General features: G+C 47.7%; 1 protein-coding gene across 1 annotated transcript in view; it reads left to right on the forward strand.

Annotated features, from left to right (window-relative positions):
- PELP1 (proline, glutamate and leucine rich protein 1) overlaps positions 1-19,116 on the forward strand; it is a 400,761-nt gene that overhangs the window by 71,575 nt on the left and 310,070 nt on the right. Inside the window, exons 8-9 of the mRNA XM_085639349.1 lie at positions 7,848-7,977; positions 8,541-8,628. Of these exons, the coding sequence (XP_085495475.1) occupies positions 7,848-7,977; positions 8,541-8,628 (218 nt within the window). The remainder of the gene's footprint in view (positions 1-7,847; positions 7,978-8,540; positions 8,629-19,116) is intronic.

Below are 19,116 nucleotides of genomic sequence, written 5' to 3' on the forward strand. Positions count from 1 at the left end.
ATTTCCTCATTTAACCATCAGTCAACCCTCCTAAGCAGGGTATTGATTTGTAATCTATTCTACTGGTAAGGAATTGGCAGGTACAAGTAGCCATCGGAAGAACAGGTTACTTGACTGCAATAACAAATTGTTCGAGGCATATGAGCTGCAGATTACACACAGTGCATTGATCGCCATCTGGTGTTGGGCCCGGATGTTTGCAGTTGTTTTTCCTCTCGGAAAGTCTTTGGAAGTCACGAGGAATGCGACTCCTCCTTTGGATCGTATTGCGCATGGGCTTCGGCTCCATCCTCTGATTGTTTTTTTTCCGCCATCGGGCTCGGATGTATTCTTCGCGCTCCGGTTTCGAACAGTTTCCAGTTCTCCTGATCGGCGCGCAATCCTCCCCTTTTCGCGGTATTGTTTTCGATCGCGATCTCCACACTCGACACGACTCCTTGTCCGAAGTCTTCGATTCCGGTCGTCGACGAAGGCCTTCAGGCCTACCTAAGCTCCGGTCCTGGCTGATGGAAAGACTCCATTCAAGAAGTGTCCTCGATGTGGGTCCAAATTTCCCCTCGCCGATCTCCATGAGGTGTCCAACCTCTGCCTCTCCCCTGAACACGGGGGTCGAGACTGTCTGGTGTGCAAATCCTTCCAGTCCAAGAAGACCATTTGAGACCGAAGGGCGAGGAGAACCATGGCACACTCGTCGACAGCGATCCCAGACGACCTCTTCAGAGAAGGCGTCGATGCTCCAGAAGAACAGCACACCGAAGAGGGCCTCGTCAGCGCCTCCGAAGCAGACGACTCCGATGTCGAGGACATCACTCCGGCACAGAGGGGCATGAGTACTAACATCCACCCCCACCCCACACACTCGACGGCATCGAAAAAGGCTTCGGTCACGCCTTCGCCCTCGGGCCTAGGCACGACCAAAGACCTTGCTTCCCACACCTTGCCCTCGGGCCCGGTTAAGAAGCCTATCAAGCCTTCCGACGGCTCGGGCTCGAGCCAGCCTACCGTCGGTGCCGAGAAACACTCCTCCGCACCGGCGCCAAAAAAGAAAATGGCCGCCTCCTCCGCACCGAGCTCCACACCGAAGCACTCGGCACCAAAGACAAGCACCAGCTCCTCGGTACCGACCCCGGAGCCGAGCAAAAAACCCAAAGCCATCGACACCCACACCTCGAAGCCGAAAGTCATCTCGGAGCCGAGGAAACAACCAGCCATCTGGAAGCTGCACAGTTCAGAACAACGAACCGATGCTGACTCCAAGACTAGAAAACCTACGGCCCCGACGCCTTCGGCGCCGACGGATCGGCCATTCACTGAAGAACTATTTCGGCCTGATCCACTACAAAAAACACTCATCAAAGACCCTAAAACTGGACATTTGATGCTCAGCATCAAAAAGAGACCGCTGGACAAGCCTGCCCCAGCTCCACCTCCAAAGAGGAAAGACTTTAATACCTCCCCTTTGAGAATACCTTCACCCCCCTCCTCCACCTCATCATTCCCCCACACCCTCTCCGGATTAGGATGATGACGATGTCTACGATGACACAGGGGACGAGCCCCATGACCAACCCACAGGGGACCCCACTCCTACAGGCTCCCCAGACCCATGGGACGACTATAACATTCCAGACATCCCTAACGTCCTGCCCTCCGGAAGACACAATGGGGTTTAACCAACTACTCCATAGGGCTGCACACTACCACGGAGTGGATCTCCATACACACCCCGTGGAGGAGGACTGCCTCCTAGATACCTTTGACACAACAAACAGGGCCACTTCCATCCTGCCCATGCTTAAAAGGGTTATCAAGCACGCGCCGGAGGTCTTTAAAGACCCGGTCAGGGCCAGGGTCGTCAACCCTCGCATCGAGAAGAAGTAGAAGGCCGCCTCTACAGACCCCACCTACATCAGAGGGCCAGCACCACTAGACTCCCTAGTAGTGTCCACTGCAAGAAAGCGTGCAAACTCCCAGGCATCAGGCGATGCACCACCACCTGATAAGGAGTCCAAACTCTTGGACGCATCTGGCAAGTGCACTGCATCCCAGGCTGCCAACATATGGCGCATTGCAAACACACATGCGCTATTGGCAAGATATGACAGGGCACATTATGATGAACTAGAAGCCATAATGCAACACCTCCTTGACAAGTACAAAAATAGAGCCAACAAGCTAATCCAGGAGGGTAAAACCATCACCAACACCTCCATTCGCTGTGCCCTAGATGTTGCTGACACCGCCTCTAGGGCAATTAACACCAGCGTCGTCCTCCGTAGGCATACCTGGCTACGAATTTCAGGTTTCAAACCCGAGGTGCAGGCTTCCATCCTGAACCACCCCTTTGACCAGGAACATCTGTTCGGCCCAAAAGTTGACGATGCCCTGGAAAAAATGAAAACAGACACAGATACGTCGAAGTCTATGGGAGCCTTGCAGTCACACCTTCCCAGGCGCTCCTTTTGTCGCTCTTCCTTTCGAAGCTCCTTCAGAGGCTACTTCTCCGATAACCCTTCTACTTCCTATAAAGCCCCTACCCATTCCACCTTCACAAGGGGTTACCAAAGAGGCGGCTACAGGGGCAACAATAATAAAGGCAGAGGCAAGACTAACACCTCCCGCTCTGCCTCCACCCCTAACCGATGGCTTCCCTCCACTCTCCCCCCCCCCCCCCACCCCCCTCCCCCCCAACCATCCCACTCCGGTCGGGAGCAGACTCCACAATTTCCTTCCTTCCTGTCTGGACTACTATCACCTCAGACAAATGGGTAACACAAATAATTTGGTCAGGCTACCGCCTCGAACTAACATCTACCTCCCCCACCAAACATTCCACCCAAACAACGCCCAATGTCACAGGAACATTTGTCACTACTAAAGCAGGAGGTAATCTCCCTCCTACAAAAAAGTGCGATAGAACTACCTACCCACCAACAAAATATGGGAGTTTACTCCCTATATTTTCCTCATACCAAAAAGGGACGACTCTAAGGCCCATCCTAGACCTCAGACCCCTAAATCAATATATACACTCAGACCACTTTCACATGGTCACACTCCAGCAGGTACTTCCCCTGCTCTCCCAAAACGACTTCCTTGCCACCCTAGACCTCAAGGACGCCTATTTCCACATTCCTGTTCACAAGGCTCACTGGAAGTTTCTCAGATTTGTAGTGGACGGTCAACACTATCAATTCAAAGTGCTCCCATTCGGCGTCACCACGGGTGTTTACCAAGTGCCTAGCAGTAGTGGCAGCACACCTGCGAAGACAACACATCCATGTCTTCCCATACCTAGACGACTGGCTCATAAAAGCCAACTCATACAACCAGTGTGTACAACACACTCACGCCACTATCCAACTACTTCACGAACTGGGCTTCACAGTAAATCACACAAAGTTCCATCTGCAACTGTCCCATGTAAAACCATTGCGGACAAGCTTCACATGAGTGACACAATGCACACCACTTTCTGGCCAAATTTTTATCAAGTTTTTGATAAAAATTTGTCCGCATTGGCCTTTTAAGACACGTAGCACCCAAGGAACATTGAAAAAACTATTTAACTTTTCGAATCCACATGTGAAACGTTTAAACATCTGACTATAAGATCGTGACTTCTCGAAGAATTGCACGGATGTCCGTGAGCCACACTTCACAAATCATGAATGTTGTAAATATGTACAAATGCGCTATTTTCACGTTTTAATGTGTCTAAATGTCCTATTTAACGCTGGGTAATAGATAGTTTTCCTTGTAAGAAGCATGGTTTAGCACACACATATAAAACATCAACGTATGGGGAAGCTGTAATAGGGAATTCTGGGATTAGTAGTGAGGAAGGTTTAAGCAGTAAGGGGATTGGTTGAATTGAGAGGGTGGCGACATAGTGAATGTAGTTAAAAGGGCGATACGTGAAAGGCAGAGGTTTACAGATTGGTGAAAGGAAGGAAGGAAATGCGGTTGGAAGGTTATTAGAAGCAGGTACGGAGAAAGCACGTTGTTGAAGGGTTGAGTTTTAGGATGTAGAATCTTATTCAGCTTTCTAGATGGAACTATGTAAACAGAGGGAAAACGTTGAGTCGGGCAATTGGTAACACAGGGCATGAGACATGGTGATATATTGTACAGAGGGTCATTACTGAGGTTGTTGTTCACGGCTTAACGCTGTTGTTTTTTGAAAATTTGTAGTGAATCCCTGAAGAAGGGCGAAGAAAATGCCCGAAATGCATTGGAAATACTACTGAGGATGTTTTTAAATGTATACGCCGTGTTGCAGAAAGAAAAGGCTTGGAATGCCAATCTGCAGCATTTGAACTGTTTGTAATACATGGACGGTCTCACATGTGACTGTTTAAACAAGTTCTGAATCGTTTATACCATTGGAGTTACTTGTCAATAAACAGCGTTAAAAATCTGAAAATGAAGATACCTTTTTTCAAAGGACTAAGCAGTGCGTCCGTTAAGGGGCAAGACGTTGCTCCAACTAGGAACCATGTAAAACCATACCTGGGTGCCACCATAGACACCTCAAAAGCGCTAGCCTATCCCAGTCCTGCCAGGATAGCAAGCATTCAGGCTCTACGTGCCAAATTTCAACCGGAACACCCTCTTCCAGCTCGAGTGTTCATGCAACTTATAGGAATGATGGCCTCTTGCATATTCATAGTACCTCACGCAAGACTCCAGATGCATCCTCTCCAAGAGTGCTTAGCGCGCCAATGGAACCAGGCCCAGGGTCAGTTGACAGATCTGGTGTTGGTAGACGGTCGTGCCCATCGCTCTCTGCAGTGGTGGACCACCAAAAACCTTTCCAAAGGGCGACCGTTCCTGGAACCGGTTCCTCAGATAGTACTCACAGCGGACGCATCGCTCTCCGGCTGGGGAGCTCACCTACTACATCACACCATGCAGGGCAGGTGGACACCTCAACAAAAGTTACTCCACATCAACCATCTGGAGTTACTAGCCATATTCTTAGCCCTAAAGGCCTTTCAAACGCATGTCTCAGGCAAGGCCGACTTAGTCCGCACGGACAACACGACAGCCATGTACTATATACAAAAACAAGGGGGCACACACTCTCTGCAGCTCTCTCAGCTAGCACAGAGCATATGGAGATGGGCCATACCCCCCAAAAATCTTTCTCCTAGCCCAACATGTCCCAGGAGTCCAAAACACTATGGCCAATCTGCTCAGTAGACAAACACAACAGATCCACGAGTGGGAATTCCATCCACAAGTTCTTCACCCGTACTTTCAAATGTGGGGACATCCACAGATAGACCTCTTCGCCACCCACAAACGCCAAATGCAGCCATCGTCCAAAGGCAATGCGATATGGATGAACTGGTCGGGCAGATTTGCGTACGCCTTTCCGCCTCTCCCACTCATTCCATTAGTGGTGTGCAAACTACAACACCACTCCCTCACTCTCATCCTGGTAGCTCCAACTTGGGCCTGAAAACCGTGGTACACCACACTGCTGGAACTATCTGTAGTACCGCACCAAAAGTTACACCTCTCTCCACGCCTCTTAACCCAGAACCATGGAGAGATCAGGCATCCGGACCCAGCTCAGCTCAACCTTGCGATCTGGCTCCTGAAATCCTAGAATTCGGTTATCTAAATCTTCCCCCTGACTGTATGAACGTCATTAGAGAAGCTAGACGCCCTACCACTAGAGCTTGCTACGCAGCCAAGTGGAAACGTTTTGTGGTCTATTGTCACAACAATATCTTCAATCCCTAGATGTGTCCATTCAACACATCATAGGCTATTTACTACACCTACAAATATGCAACCTAGTCTACACGTCTATTAGACTGCACCTTTGCGGCCATAGCGGCCTATCTACAAAACAGACAACATCTATCACTCTTCAGAGTACCTGCCATAAAAGCTTTCATGAAAGGCCTCAAAAGAATAATTCCCCCAGAGTGCTACCCTCACCTGTGTGGAACCAAAACATCGACTAATGGGGCCTCCCTTTGAACCTCTACACAAATGTGAACTTCAATTCCTAACATGGAAAACTGCTTTTCTGGTAGCCATTACTTCCCTCAGAAGGGTCAGTGAGATACAAGCACTCACCATTCAAGAACCTTTTCTGCAAATGCATCATAACAAAGTTGTTATCCGCACTAATCCAAAATTCCTCCCTAAAGTCATTTCTCCCTTTCATCTAAACCAATCTGTGGAACTGCCCGTATTCTTCTTGCAGCCACAGACCATTGCAGAAAGAGCACTCCACACACTAGATGTTAAACGAGCCTTACTCTACTACATCGAGAGAACACAACCCTTTCGTAAGACCAAACAACTGTTCGTATCTTTCTCACCACCACACAAAGGCAACCCCATCTCCAAATCTGGAATAGCTAGGTGGATTGTTAAATGCATACAGATTTGCTACCACAAAGCAAAACTAACGCTATCTGTTCCTCCTAAAGCCCTCTACACGTAAGATAGGGGCTTCCATGGCATGTTTAGGAAACATTCCCTTAGATGACATCTGCAGAGCAGCTACATGGTCTACACCGCACACTTTCACTAAACACTATTGTGTAGATGTGCAAACTAAGCAACAAGCTAGTGTGGGCCAGGCTGTACTCAAAACATTGTTTCAAACCACTGCAACAGATACTGGTGGTTGCCGCTAGGAGCGAGTACTGCTATATAACCTATGCACAGTGTGTAATCTGCAGCTCATATGCCTCGAACGGCAAATGCTACTTACCAGTATGCATCTGTTCTTGGCATGTAGAGCTGCAGATCTACACACGCCCACCCGCCTCCCCGGCTACCTTTATCTGTTCCAGTTCATCCTATTTAGATACAGCACACATGGGCATCTTCACTGCTTATTACTACGCTCCATCATTTCCCTGCTGGAGATAAACAATCTGAGGATGGAGCCGAAGCCCATGCGCAATACGATCCAAAGGAGGAGTCACATACCTCGTGACTTCCAAAGACTTTCCAAGAGGAAAAACAACTGCAAACATCCGGGCCCAACACCAGATGGCGATCTATGCACAGTGTATAGATCTGCAGCTCTACATGCCAAGAACAGATGCATACTGATAAGTAGCATTTGCCTTCTGGTTGATGTCTACCTGCAGATTCCTCACCAACCTATCCGCCTCTCCGTTTGAAGTATAGTTATAGGGAAAGTTAATATCCCAAGATATGCTCTGGTTCTGTACTACTCTAACAATGTCATTCTGTCCACTCGGCTCAAAGTTTGGAAAAATGGCTGGAAACTGAAGTTGTTTGTCCAAGAGTGTGCACTAAATGGCTTTATTGACATCACCAGAGTAGAGTTTCGGTGTGGATTAGAAACTAGAGCTCCCACCTACTGACTATGTGAGAGCACTGAAGTTTCCATATCCTGTCTGATGCCAGGGGATTATTCTACAGGTGAGGAATCTGCAGGTATAGTTTCCGCCAGAAAGTTAGTTACTGCAGGTAAGTAACTTTTTTGTCTTGAATGAATCAGTACTGCGTGCAACTCCTTTGTTATTGTATCTACCATTGGCAGGATTCCATTCCAGGATCTACATTCATTTTTTTCCATCCATGCAAATTTCCTTCCTTTCTTTAATAAATGAGTTGGTGGGGACTAACTGTGTTGAGATGGAAAATGAAGATAATCAAATTGTCAAACCCCATTAATATTTCAGTCCCTATTTGACACTTTGCCAGTGGAGAATAGACTAAATAGATTTCTTGCTCAATCTAAATAAAAATTACATGATATTGATGTTATCTATGTGTCTGTAGCCTTTGATCAAATTAGGTGGTTACATTTTTCTCTTTGAGTCAGTTTACTTTTCTTTCAGATCCAGTCCTTTATGAAGGTCCAGGCCTTGAGCTCGAACTTCCAAAAACTGACAGTTTAAATTCAAATGCACTCCTGCATCTGAAAAATAGATTCACAGCCATCAGCAAGTGCATATGCCTCCTGCTCAGGTAACTGTCCCATTCTCACTTACCTGTCCCTCCCCAGACAGTAAACGTGTTTACTTTCTGCTGTGGTAACTCTCTCTCTCATCTTAAGGAATGCTTGCACTTCCTTTCCCAGTAACCAATTGTGAACTTAAGTTGAGCAGCTGTTTTGCACTCTCTGTTGGACTTTTCACTGCCTACGTTACAAGTTCTGTCCTCCTTAGAAAAATTCCTTTCCGTAGGTAACACACCCACATCTTCCAGAATAACCTGACAATGTTGCGTTATTAACATGCCCTGTCCTGTGCAAGTAGACTTTTCTGCTTCCAGTAATGACTTAGGAGTGTATATAATCTTGGTGCTGAATTGCTTCAGGGATGTTGCACAGTGTGCTATTGCCTTCTTTCATCTAATCCTAGACGCTACTTTGGTGTTATTGCTACTTCTTAGTTCCTTCTTGTACCTTGAATTTTTCGAATCCTGCTTGTGGGTATTGTTTTACCTGATTTTATGCCAGGGTTTTCTTTTAACATTCTGGCTCTTCCTGTGTCTCTTATCACTTTCAACATTCTTTGTTCTCCTTTCAGCTCCGACTTTTCGGCACCCGTCAGTGTCCCAGTGCAGGACATCCTTGATGTAGTCTGCAGAGTTTTGAACATCAGCAACAGAAACTTGGTGAGTGTAAGAAATTGGGTTATTAGATGAGAAGAGTGGAAGCTTACTCTAATAATAAACAAAATCTTTGTCCTAGTGAACCACAAAAGTCACAAAATAAACCTGTGTTTAACCCTCTGGTAGTTTGGCACAAAATCAGGCTTAACTTGGAGGCAATGTGTAAAGTATTTATACAGCACAGAAACAGTAATAAAGTGACAACACAACATAGGAAAAATCCCAAAACAATTTAGAAAAACAGAGTACATTTTAATAAATGAAGCAATACCAGAATGACCCAGATCTCATCAGTAGAACGTGAGATATAATTTTTAAAAGGTTTTGGTAAATTTAGGGATTGGAAGCTCCAAGTGCCACTTGTGGATTTCTGGTCACGCTAGTTGGTGGGGGGGGAGTGTAGGATGCAGCATGGGTTGGTTACATGGACTAAGTTAGTCCCACTGAAGTGTTACCTTCTCAAGTCTGGTGCGAAGGGAGCCGTTAGCTTTTTCAGGTGCCGCAAGGAGGAGGCTGTTGGCGCGGGGAGCAGGTTGAACTTTTCTGAAAGTCGTTGATGTAGTGAAAAGAGCTGGTTGTTACTGCAGCCTCGTGTTGGTTGATCGTCACAGGTGGTTGCTGTCTGCTTCAAGTGCAGGTTTTGCGTTGGTAGTCCTCGCCAATGGTCGATCCTCGGCAAAAAGAGGTCGCTTTGTGGTTGCAAAGACCTAAAAACCTCTAACTTCATTGTTTCTTCAGGAGGAGTTCTATCCGATGCCAGCCAAGTGTCTAGGACCTGGAGGGCACCTCTTGGTGATCAGAACTCACTCCATCAAAGACCTGCAGCAGGGCTCAAGCAGGTCCACGTACTGCTGGTCATTTGAACAGCTAAAGGGAAGCTTGTTTTATCTCTCTAGCTCTCACAGGAGGGTGGCCTACTTGACCCTTGAAGTCAATCTGGGAAGCCTGTGTTCAAGGCAAGCCGGTACATTACTTCTGTCCACAGGGCGGCCCCTCTTCCTAAGACACAAGGGCTGTTCTTATTCTGAATTTTCCATATGTACAGGAGTGTTCTGATGATAGGTTCTGAAGATCCCATTTTTATTATACCTGGTGCCAGCTTGTGTGGAGGAATTCCCTGACCTACCCCCAAAAAAGATGCTCTGGTTAGTTCTTACCCTCCACTAGGTTTGGCTCCAATCTGTCTAGGGTGACAAAGGCATGGGCAGGCCTGGTGTCAGGTTCCTGCAGGCATTGCCCTTTGTATGGACGCACTACTGGGCAGAATACAGCTACTCCCTGCCATCCTGTCAAGAAGATCCTCTTCCCTCACACCTAAGCTTCCGTTGGCTCACTGCTGTTGGTGGTTGTGTATTATCATCAGACAGAGCCATTCACAGTCATGTGAGCCAGAAAACTCGCAGAAGGTCACAGTAGGGTTGGGCAAAAAAATGGCAACATTCTTAAAGTGGCATTTTCAGATATGTAACTTGAAATCTGATTATACTTTTAAAGAGGATTTTAAATTATAATTCAGTCAGTCAGTCAGAATATCTTTATTCGACTTATTACAAGTCATACAAAGAACAAATAATTACTTTGCAATGCAATGCCTACTATACATCTATTTACATTTCCCACACAAAAAAACCTAATAAACACAGAAAAAAAAAAAAAACAATTTTTTTAGACATGGATAAAATATTTCTATACAAATCTATCACGTAAACATGCTCAAACAACAAGAGAAGTTTTAAAGTAAGCTATGGCTAACAGGTTTCGCCCGCATTGCGGCTACCAGAAAGTTTGCCATACAAAAAGTAACATGTATGTTAGGTAGTAGTTGTAGAAAGAGCAGGGCTGGTCTTACTTGGACAAAACCAGCTTTTTTCAAAATAGGCAACAAATATTTCTTTCTCTGCTCATGGTATATACTACAAAACATAACAAAGTGCAGAGTATCCTGCACCGAAAAATTGTCGCAGCAGCACGGTGGGGCCTGCTCAGGCTTCTGCCAGGTCTTAAATGAACCTAGATAAAAATGTATCAAATTAAATCGGAACTTTGATAATAAAAACCTGTGATATGGGAATGTGACAAAGTTCAAGTAGGGGGCGAGTGAGGGTGTACAAACCAGGAGGTTATGTGCCCTTACTGCGGGTTTCAACACTTCGAGATCCTCCCTCCGTGCTTCCTGCCTATCCCTAAATAACTCTTTGATGGTTACTATGTCCTGTCTCCTAATATTTTCCGGAGATGAAAAAAGATCTGGGCGACCCAGATCTGCAAGGGTTTTAGCTACATATGCCAACCAAGGGATACTGGTGTATTTATCCAAGGATAAGACATCGTGCAAAATCTTGTGGTTCAGAGGTAGGTCATCATTTGTCCACAATTTCAGCCACAAAGTTAGCGGAGCAAGGCTCAGGGTATCAGACAGATAGGGCAGACCCACCTCCTTATGGATGGAATACGTTGGGGTGGATTGCGGGACTGAGAGCAAGGATCTAATGAATCTATTTTCTGCTCTCTGAATTGGATCCAGGTTTACGTAACCCCACAGTTGGGAACCATAGGCCGCTATGGCCACTGGTTTGCTCTTGTAGATTTTCAGAAGGGCTTGCATGGGCCTAGCCCCTAGCTTCCCAGCAAAGCCCAAAACCGCTGAGGAGGATCTTATTACCGCCAATCTTTTTGCTCTTATCTGAGGGCCCCAAGTTCCTTTCTGGTCAAATATTACCCCCAAATATGGAAATGTGGACACGTTTGTGACAGGGACTCCCCTGCAAAAAAATGTTTTGTGTCTTTTTTTGTTGCATTCACGCCCCATGACCATCGTGTGTGATTTAGAGGCATTGACCTTAAGGTCCAGCGTCTCCATGAAGCTACCAAAAGCGTCCAGGAGATGCTGTAGGCCTACCCCAGTGCGGGCTATCAGCACTGCATCGTCCGCATACAGGAGCGCTGGAATTTTGACATCTCCTGCATGCGGAACGTCGGCTGCCTGTCCCTGCAGGTGACTGCCCAGCCTGTTGATGTAGATGGTGAATAATACAGGGGCTAGAATACAGCCTTGCCGCACCCCCTTAAGGGATTTAAACAGGGGGGTACGTCTGCCATCATTTGTGACTCGGACAGCTGCAAAAAGCTCCTGGTGCAGTTTAGCCATAAACACAACCAAAGACTCATCAATGCCCATCTCCAACAATAACTGCCACAATTTCGACCTATTCACCAGATCAAAGGCAGAGGAGAGGTCCATAAATGCAAGGAACATGGAGCCCTCCTTTGCCACTGTATATTTAGAAATTAATAGATGTAAGTTTATACATTGTTCGATCGTCCCCTTTTTTTCTCTGAATCCATATTGTAGTTCAGACAACCCTCCACGGCTCTCAACGTTGTCATTAAGTCTGGCTAGAAGAACTCTGCCTAATATTTTTACCATTGAGTCCAAAAGAGATATGGGCCTATAGGAGGCGGGATCATCTCGCTGGCCTTTATTTTTATAGATAGGGACTATGGTGGATGTGGCCCAAGAACTGGGTACATGGTTGTTGGCTGCGTTAAACACTTTCGACAATACCGCCGACCACAATTTGGGAGAGTACATGAAAAAATCAGCGGGAACACCGTCAGGGCCGGGAGCTTTATGTCTTGTTGTAGCCATCAGGGCTTTTTCTACTTCTTCGGGGTTGAAGACCAACGGGTCTGCCACTATAGCAGGTACTGAAACATCTGCAGATCCTTTGGACCCACCCTCGTATACATTTTTGAAGTGGTTTAGCCATTTGTCGTCGGTGATCACACAGTCCATAAGAGCATTATTGTCTTCAGAAAATAACGGTTGTCTAATGATCTCCCAGAATCTTTTACTGTCCTTCAGTACTGCAGCTGAGAGGAGATTTTCCCATGCTTCGCGTTTAAGGGATTCTTTGCGGTTCTTAATGGCAACCTTATAGCGTTTCCTTAATCTAACAATATCCTCCCCAGCCCTGGGAGAGGTTTTTAACGCTGTCAACAATGCTCTGTGCGCTTTTGAACAAGCAGAATCAAACCAACGTTTTGTTCCAGAAAATCCTTTTTTTGGCTTGACTAAAAGATCCTTAGCCACCTGGCCACAAATTTCCTCAAAAGCCTCTATAATTTCTTTACCTTGCGCCCCCGATTTTTGACAGATGGCCACTTTGTCCTTTATTTTTGGAAAATTTATTTCATAGAAATTATCCAGGATCACTTTGGCCCATTTCAGTCGTCTGTCTTGGTCGCAGGGTTTCAGGGGGTGTGCTGGTTTAAGTGCTTTTGGCGGTGCTCCCATCTGGCCACCCCAGGCCACTTCAAGTAGTACAGGGTTGTGGTCACTGTAGGGTATTATGACTGTACAATAGACCGGTTTAAAATACCTTGTGAAACAAAGATGTAGTCTATCACTGAGCCATGGTGACTGCCAATGTAGGTTGGCGCCCTAACGCCCCTATCGGGTTCATAAAGGTCATGGTTTGCTAATAATTCTTCTAACTCAAGCCCCTCTGTAGAGTGTTCAAAGTGGGGGCCCCGAGGGGCCTCCTCGCCCCCCTCAGTTACATTGTCACCTCTTCCCATACAACCCAGATTACATAGATGAATATTAAAATCTCCTAATAGGATAAACTCATAAACTAAATAGATATTCTGAGACACTTTATTTAAGATATTATCTAGGTTAGCGACATTACTCCCACTGTGTTCGCTGTTCCTAGAGTTGTAAAAATTAATATATATCGTCCTGCAATTGTTACTAGTCGTCCTTTCAACCATTAGGATGTTTACGGAATCTGTATTTATCTGCCTATAGGTGCCCTTCAGATCTAGAGAAAACATAATGGCCAAACCTCCTTTAGCTCTGCCCATGCGGCTAGGGATTGCGGGGATAGAGAAGCAGGTGAATCCATCCCACCAGAAATTAGCCGATATGTCCCACGTTTCTTGCAGGGCAATTATATGTTGCTTAGAAATAAAGCTCACACATGCTTTGTCCTGTCGTTTTGCAGATGAGCCAGCTATGTTCCATGTTATAATTTTACAGGCGTTGGTAGGTAACCTCAGCTCTTTTTCCCCCAACAAACACCCCTCAGCTAAGCTTAAGGATCTGACCGCCTTGTTCTGAGCTACCTCGGGTGCGTTCTGTGTTGGAACGATGTTCAGGGTTGACGCTATGCAACCCTCCCCCTGGTATGATAGCCCAGGGTTGTCCAACGGGACATAACTCTCAAGTGTTTCATAAAATGTAAGCAGGCGGAGACCGTCATTGGTGTAACACTGGCTAAGGTTTATTTCGGGTCTAGTTATGGACTCACTTGCTCGGACATTGCAAGGTTTAAGTCAATCGCAGTTGTTTAGATCCGCTAAGGGAGCATACCTATTCCCCAATCCGCCCCCCCAATCAAAAGGGGTAGCTGCCTGACCTTGACCCATAGCTGCGATGTTCCACATAGGTAAAGGGGTATTTGGGCGTATCGGAAAGTAATCGTTTCTCGCCCATGGTACGAACCTATTGATTCGCCCAATGGGATCTTGGCCCATCCAACCCGGGCCCCAACCATTAACGGCAGGGTCTGGTGGCATGGGAGGCCACAAATTTGACTCATGCGCGTGGTTAGATCTTCCGTGCTCAAAGTTAAATATAGGCCCAGGGCGCTCGTTGGGGAATCTGTCTAAAACCGCCTTCCCAGTTTGGGGCGTTATTCGCTCTCCTAACTCTAGTAGGGTTAGAAAAGGTAGGGAGCTGAGCCTCACTATAGAAGAATTTTAGGGTGAGCGGGACTATAGAGCCGCTTCGCCTTTGGGGTGGGAAGATGTTATTCAAAATTTTTGGGAGGACCTCTGTGTTGGCAAAGTTTATAATCACACAGTCCCCCTTAAATTTTTTGGGATTGGACCCAATCCAAGGTACCCTCCTGGTCATAACAATATCCCTTGCTAAACTATCCATCCCTTGGGGGGCCATGGTCATGTTTGTAGTAAGCCAATGAAGAGCTTTATCCTTCAAGTCCTGTTTCGATTCTATTTTGTTTTGTGCTAAGACTGGGACATTTGCTAGTACTAGCACAACTGGGGAGGCTTCCAAAATAAATTGGGCTGATATATCCTCATGTATTGTCCCAATTATGTCCCCTGATGATGATGTCGGCGCGGCTCCGCCTGCTAGGTCCTGACTGGGAGCCGTTAATAGAGTTGAAGCTACTGCTAAGGGCCCCTCTGGCAGTGTAGGCTGTGGGACACTCTCATTTGGTAGAGCCTCTACGGCTCCCGATGCCAATTTTGTGACAAGAGCAGATAGATTGGCCACCTCTACCACCAGATTACTTTGTGCACCCCCCGCCTTCTTAACCTCCGAAGTTAATTTATCCAGTTTACCAATCAAGGGCTTGATGATTGTCCTAATTTTTATATCAATCATATCTTGGATCCGATTAAAGAGTTCATCATCAACAATACGTCTGGATTCTGCATCGGCATCAAAGTCAATTTGTTGCCCTTCACGTCTTGGGGGTGGTGTAGCTGCCTTTCTCCTGCCTTGTTGTTTCCCCCCTCTCTTTGAGTGAGATTTTCTACAGGTTCTCACTGGCCGTGGAACGGGCTGCCCCGGTGACGGTACTTCCTCGATGGAAAATGACTGGTGATTATGCTCTGAGGTATTGCCGTTATTGGCCGACGAGTTAACCAAAACATGAGGATCTTCTGCATCGCTGGGCAAGTCTTGTGGGATATGAACTAGGCTATTCGACTGGGGAAGATCTGTCGGTGTGGTCAGTAACTCTGGAGCAGATGCCCTTGCGGGCGGGCTTTCTAACGGAAGAACTGGCGATTGGCTCAAGCCTAGCGATTGCCTCCTCTCATTGTTGATCTTATTGACTTTTTGAACCACATATGAGAGCATTGTGTTGAGGGGCTCCGTCGCAGCAGATGCGGGCTTTTTCCTTACCATAATGCCTACCTCTTACAAACGACCGAGCCAATTGACCAAGGTATGTGTCAGGATCCACAGGCAGATGGCAGAAGACCTGGGGGTAATGAGGGTTAATAGAGTTCTGTACCTTACTAATCCCAGACGGCGAACCTTAGGGGGGTGGCCTCGCCTCGCCTTCTCGTGCCTCTGAGGGCCACAGAGGGCCCGCCCTTTGCCCGGGCTTAGCCCCGGGCACTCCCGCGCGCTCCCGCGCAGCGAGGCACGTCACTTCTTGTAGGCGTTGGTTAGGAGGAACATGAGGGGAGGGGCGGTCAGGGAGAGCGGGCCAGGTGACTTGGCCTCGGGATCGCCGGGGCTCCTGGGAGAGTGAGTCCCGGTTCCCAGCGCTCGCAGCCCTGTCACTCGCGCACACACCCTGCAGGTAACAACACTCGGCTTGGCGACCTTGGCGATGCGGGACCCGCGAAGCGGGTTCCGCGAGGTGTTGACTGGGTCCTCCCTTCTGCAGCAGCGAATCCTCCTTCCAGGTAACAGCACAGCAAACTGTAGAACTTCCCGGTTTCCCGCTTGGGCGGGCTCCTTTTCAGCTGATTTGCAGGGCGGGGCGGTCAGGGAGAGCGGGCCAGGTGACTTGGCCTCGGGATCGCCGGGGCTCCTGGGAGAGTGAGTCCCGGTTCCCAGCGCTCGCAGCCCTGTCACTCGCGCACACACCCTGCAGGTAACAACACTCGGCTTGGCGACCTTGGCGATGCGGGACCCGCGAAGCGGGTTCCGCGAGGTGTTGACTGGGTCCTCCCTTCTGCAGCAGCGAATCCTCCTTCCAGGTAACAGCACAGCAAACTGTAGAACTATAATTCTACAGAACTATAATTCTGTTAGAAATCGGGTTTCTGGTTGCTAGGGTATGCACCTAAGCCAGGCAGAACCCACCACGCTAGTCAGTGTATGGGAGTTACACACCCAAGATAACCCCTGCTCACCCCCTTGGTAGTTTGGCAGAGCAGTCTGGCTTATCCCAGAGGCAATGTGTAAAGTGTTTGCACAACTCACAGACACACCAGTGACACACAAGCCACACCTCAAAAAGAGACTCCACACAGTGGTATATAAAAATATCACTTCTATTCTATATAAAACACATTAGACCACAATCGCATAAATCACTGCAGCACTAGGTGCTTGTCATTTAGCCACATGGATCATAAATCATTTTGCCAACTAAGAAATTGTCATAACAATATATTAAGTGCAATAAAGCAAATACTTATAAATTGCACATGTCCTAGGAATATCATGAAAGACATCATAACTGTGTGTGTTATGCAGTTCCTACAAATGACACTTTATCTGGTCTTCACAAAGATTAGACTGACATTTATCATAACCTTTGGGCATCAAACTGTGGGTGAATTTAATAAGTCTCATGAATCAGCACGGGTTAGGAGGAGGCAATCACACAAATTATCAATGTGCCCCCTGAATGCAAAGCCACAGTGCTCCTGCACTGCTTTTACAGGCCATGTGGAAATTCTGGGCCAACTGCAGGGCACGAGAGCTCCTGCGCACTCACTGTGGTTACCCTGGTAACTTTGGTGGTCACCAGGCACCTCATCCGCAAACCCGGGGGTCCTTCATCGAGGACTCTCACTGGAATGCCCCTCAGGAAAACCAGTACCCCCAAAATAAAGAAGGAGCCACCCCGGCGTATCGCTGGGTTATCGGCACCTCTCCGGTGCAATGCTATTTGCGGTAGGTAGTCTGGCCCTCTACCCATATGTCACCCTTAACGAACTTGCTCAGATGTGCGTGTCGTCCTAGTGCGGTAAGGGCGGGGCTCCTCTTGGCGGTCCTTGGCCGGTGAGTGTCACACTCTGCCTTGCTCCAGGAACTCCGCAAGGTGGGCCGGCTGTCCAGGCGGCCTCTGATGACGCTGTGTCCTTTCTTAGCTTCAGGGCAACATTGCAGATTCTCTAGCGGCGTTTCGCGGACGATCAACCTCGCTGAAGGTGTGCCGAACTGTCCAGACCTCTGATCTGCACACATTGGGGTGGGGGCCTCAGCCCAAATCTCTGAACCAAGGTCAGCACTCCCTTGGGGCTCAAGGAGCGCGACAGAAGAAGCTCTCCCAGCTAGGCCACAACACCTGGCAATTCTTCACTACGGCAGGGCCTTTCAGAGCTAAGACACTGGTAAGCTTTCCAGCAACACAGCCCCTGGTTATTCTTTTTTTGTTGTAAGCGAAAACACAGTGGATACTTTGAACCCGAGTATCCCAGAACAGGAGGCCAGCACACACATGCCCTTGAAGAGTCCTTAATAAGCAAGATACCACCTTGGTAAAAAAGACCAACCCACCCGTCACTCAGAAAAGGTAGTGCTCCTCACAGTCCTTTTGCTTTCCTTCTTCGCTGGGTCCTCTTGTTCCTTGAAGTAATTTAAAATCCTGGGGTTTTAGGTGTAGTACTTATACCCCATTTTGTCATTGTGCTCTTTGTGGCAAGGGTCTCTGAACCTAGTCCAAACCAGTCCTGTCCTCCCTATTGCAGACTGACCATAGGGGGCAGCGATCGCATTTTGAAAATGGAGACACAGCCTATTCAGGTGCAAGCGAAACTCCTCACACCACTCTAAACGCAGACCAGGTCTATTCAACCCAGGGATGAGTCACCCAGGCAAGGCAGGGCACACCTCAACCCCACCAGTGACTGTCTAGAGTAAACTCATATCCCAGCTTTTGTCACTCAAACACCAGAAGCTGAATACACAAACAGCCGGAGGCATACAGAATGGTAAAGTACGAAAATGCCCACTTTCTAAAAGTGAAATTTTCAAACACAGAATTTAAATCCACCTTTACCAAAAGTTGCGTTAATATCCTCTGAGTTCAGAGAGCCTAAACTCCATGTTCGAGGCATGTGAGCAGCAGATCACATGCTTTGCATAGCTCGCCATCTAGTGTTGGGTCCGGATGTTTGAACTTTGTATTTCTTCGAAGAAGTCTTTACAGTCACGGGGTAGGTGACTCCTCCTTTCGGTGAACGTGCGCATGGGCATCGACTCCATTGTCAGATTGTTTTTCTCCACCATTGGGTTTGGACATCTATCGCTGCGTTCCGGTTCGACACGTTCCTTCGGTTTCCCTCTGTACGCTTGATACTCACCCTCGACGGAATTGTTTGGGATCGCGTCTCCCTTTCTATCGCGTATCGTATTTACTTACTAAATCTAATCTTTAGATCGGAAAGCTCGTGGAAGGCCGTCTGGCCTACCCGCATCGGGAAGACCCACAGTCAATGGAATGAACTCCATTCTGCCCTCGGCGTCACGCGAAATACCCGCGCACCGACTCACACGAAGTGTGTAATCTGTGTTTGCCCCCCGAACACAGAGAACAAGACTGCGATGCGTGCCAGGCTTTCCGCTCCAAGAAAACACTTTGTTGCCGTCTGGCATGACGTTGCGACATGCAGAGCCAGCACATAAGGTCCATTCTGGACATCTTCGGGCACCAAACGGACGAAGAAGCCGGGGAGGCCATGGGAACCGAGGAGGAGCAGTAGCTG

The sequence above is a fragment of the Triturus cristatus genome, chromosome 12 (assembly GCF_964204655.1).
Source record: "Triturus cristatus chromosome 12, aTriCri1.1, whole genome shotgun sequence".
Lineage (NCBI taxonomy): Eukaryota > Metazoa > Chordata > Amphibia > Caudata > Salamandridae > Triturus > Triturus cristatus.